Source organism: Diaphorina citri, unplaced genomic scaffold, assembly GCF_000475195.1.
Source record: "Diaphorina citri unplaced genomic scaffold, Diaci psyllid genome assembly version 1.1 scaffold547, whole genome shotgun sequence".
Classification (NCBI taxonomy): Eukaryota; Metazoa; Arthropoda; class Insecta; order Hemiptera; family Psyllidae; genus Diaphorina; species Diaphorina citri.
This window is the reverse complement of record NW_007377981.1, coordinates 166,265-169,989: the sequence shown is the minus strand read 5'-3', so window position 1 is coordinate 169,989 and position 3,725 is coordinate 166,265. Positions and strand designations below refer to the sequence as shown.

Here is a 3,725-nt window from a genome sequence, read left to right as displayed (position 1 = left end):
TCTCTCTCTCTCTCTCTCTCTCTCTCTCTCTCTCTCTCTCTCTCTCTCTCTCTCTCTCTCTCTCTCTCTCTCAGGTTCTATTTTTTTCCATTACGTAATCTAATCATTGTAAAAAAAAAATACAATAATAAGAATAATCTGCTTAAAAAAGTACTGATATCCTCATAAAACAACATTTCGTGTTGAAAATCAAACGCCAAATTTTAATCAAAGAATTTTGAAAAAGTACTAAAAGGACTTCTCCTTGCTTTTCGTTCCGCAGGTACGATTGGTTCAAAGAGCTGGGACTGCGGTGGTATGCGGTACCTGCGGTATCCGGCATGATGTTCGACTGCGGCGGACTCCAATTTACCGCAGCTCCGTTCAACGGATGGTACATGAGTACGGAGATCGGATGTCGGGACCTGTGCGATACGAAGCGGTATAATATTTGTGAGGTAAGTTTATTTTTTCAAGCAGCAGTGGCGCAAAAATAGGCGCAACGGCACATTGAATGCAACAGTTCTCGATGGATCACATCACTCAAATATTCTAATTTAGCCTTAAAAAAGATAGCCTTCTAATTTAGCCGGCGATCCTAAGACCAGTCACTCACTATCAGGTAGACCTGAGCCTCCTTGACAATTCTTTTTCATTTCAATTAATATTTTCAAACTGGTATTGCCACCAGTTAGTCGGTCAAAGTACCCAAAGAAAGAGCTGAAAACGGCCCCGAAAATAAACACTCTTCTGGGAATTGAACTTGAAACCTCCGGTGTGCAAGCTTGGAGTGGATCTCACTTGGTTAGTTATAAATTTGAGTTCTATTTAATTTTTTACTTTCCTTAACCTGTAGAGGAAGGAAAGTATCAAGCTGGGTCCGTCCCTCCGGGAATTTTTTAGCCCGTAGTTTATTCGATCGTGATTAAAGAAATACCTATGTACCTACCTAATTTGTCTACCTAAAACTTTCTCTTTTTGAGTTCATAGGTCGTCGCGACAAATTTCAAGATTAGAGCTCATTTGTGTAAGAAAATGAGAAAAAAATCCCCCTCAAAAAAAGAGTTTTGGATTTTTGGCTTTATGGTTTTCTGGACAAAATTTGCACCACCATTTTCGTGTTCCTGGTAAAAAGACCTTTAAATTGATATATAGGTCGACCAAGTTTGGATAAGTCCTTCTATGGGGACAGACTGACTGACCGACCGACAGACGACACCGAAGCGAATACAATAGTCCGTCCACTATACCTTTTATTATTAGTAATAATAAAGGAAGGACGGACTAAAAACACAAGTTTTAAAATACAAAATACCCAATGTGTTCCTGGTAAAAAGACCTTTAATTTGATTTATAGGTCGACCAGGTTTGGATAAGTCCTTCTATGGGGACAGACAGACCGACCGACAGACACCAAAGCGAATACAATAGTCCGTCCTTTATACCTTTTTATTAGTATTGTAATAATAAAGGAAGGACGGACTAAAAAAGGAATTTTAATTGTGTTAAGCATAAATGCTTGTCACAAATGTCGTTCCCTGCTTAATGCACTACGCAAAATTTTTATGACTTGACTTGAACTCGAACCTCCAGATCTGAAGTCCACTGCGCTAGTCTGGACAAAATTTGCACCACCATTTTCGTGTTCCTGGTAAAAAGACCTTTAATTTGATATATAGGTCGACCAGGTTTGGATAAGTCTATGGGAACAGACAGAGTGACAGACGACAACGAAGCGAATACAATTTTTAGTCCGTCCCTTATACTAAAAAAGAGCAAATGTTCTGCATAATGGAGCAAGCTTTTTGTTCTCCGTCCAATGGGGTTTGAATTCGTCTCTTCCATCCACGTTCTGGAAGCTCTCCACTCTGTTTTTATTTAGTCTTAAAGGTCGGACTTCGTGTAGGCACAGCTTTAGACGTTTGGATATTTATCAACTTTCATCTGACAAATCGTTCAAAAGATGGTTCCAAATCGTTCAAACACAAACACTATAATATTATGTAGATGTAAAAGAAATAACTTATACTCTTCACTGGGTTCAAACTTATACTCTTCAAGTTAGCTAAGTTGGTAGTGCGTCTGCCTTGTAAGCACTACTTAGGCCGTGGGTTTGATTCCCGCCCAGGGCGGATTTTATCCTGATGAAATAATGTTCATTCTCGGAACAGCTGGCTTTCTCCTATGCTGTCTTCTCTCTTCAAACCCAGTGAAGAGTATAAGTTATTTCTTTTACATCTATTGTTATGGAACTTCACAAAGTTACTGAGTCTTCCATCATGACTATAATATGTTCCTACGGTGCTAGATACTTACAGCTAATATCACAGGGGCACAGAACACCCAGGTAAATCTCCAGTAAACACCTGGCTGAAACTTCAACATAAACTTCAGATCCCAGCACAGGTTCTTGAGACCTGGAAACAGTAAATATGAACATCAAGACGTGTTCACACATAGTCGACCGGCTATCGGTCGATCGACATCGATTCACAATGAATTCACATCGATTGACGGCTGTCGATTATGTGTAGTTTGTGGACACACACTTACAGCTTTACTACGTTTTCATTACAGCCATCTAAGCTGGTTCATTACAGCCATCTAAGCTGGTTCATTACAGCCATCTAAGCTGGTTAGTTACAATAGTAGTAGCCTACTGCTGGAGTAAAGGGACTTTTCAGTCCTATGCGAGCAGTATAAATAAGCACTATTATTATTATTATTATACACCAAAAGACCACTCCGAGGCTTAGTGGAGGGACAAACAGTCCTAAAGGATGGGAGCTTATACGAATCTAGGGTCTTGAGACTTGAAATTCCTGTATTTTTTCAGTATCTCCTCTGCAGTCTATGACCTACTCCTCTTTACTATCCAAACAACCGTAGAGCGTGATATCTTGGATTTGTCCACTCTATTTCTTAGATAGGTATTATTTCTTTCCTGGACGTCCATCAAAGGGTTTTAAATTTCTCAAACCGTCAGACAGCCGAAAAAACTTAATACATACCTAGGTCTGTCAGACCGTTTGAGAGATCAATATTTTTTTTTCGCCACACACCCAGGTCTGTCAGTCAGTCTGTGAGTATGAGTGGCGGACAGGTAATATGCCTGTCTCACGCACACGGAGAGTACATTCATTTTAGGACCCTCTTTGACTTTCACTCCCACAGAACCGCAACACAACCATCGTGGACCACCACTCGGCCGCAGAGCAATTCATGAAACACTACGAGAACGAACAGAGACTCCGAAATGGCTGTCCGGCAGATGGGATAAAAAAGGGACAGGTAGAGAAAAAAGGGACTTATAGTTGTGGAAAGGGACTGGGGATTAAGGGTCAGGGAGGGGAAAAAAGGGACATATAGTTGTGGAAAGGGACTGGACATTGAGGGTCAGGGAGGGGAAAAAAAGGGACAGAAAGGTGGGGGAAATTGACAGGCAAGGGCAAAGAAGGTCAGGTTGGAAAATGTGTTGAAACCTTGAAACCACAAGCATGATGAGTAAAATCAAAAATGTATTTTGAATGTGTGCCACATTGCATAATCAAAAAAGTTATCAGGCGGTCATACAAAATATCCTTTTGACCAACCTTTAAAGTGGGGATATGGAATTTAGGTACCTACCAGTTCAACTCCTAAAGGATCACCTAGGATAAGCAACGTCGAGCGTGGTTGGTACATGGATGGGAATGAAATAGATACAGATGTGTCTTAAATTACACCTAGAAAGAAATTTGAAAGAT

At 40.4% G+C, this 3,725-nt stretch overlaps 1 protein-coding gene across 1 annotated transcript; it reads left to right on the top strand.

The window, feature by feature from the left end:
* Positions 1-235: 235 nt before the first annotated feature.
* Positions 236-506, top strand: LOC103509974 (nitric oxide synthase, salivary gland-like; the record flags this gene model as incomplete). Its single annotated transcript, XM_026824154.1, has 1 exon — positions 236-506. A coding segment is annotated over one exon (241 nt), but the record flags the coding sequence as incomplete, so codon positions are not given.
* Between the last annotated feature and the right edge of the window lie 3,219 nt (positions 507-3,725).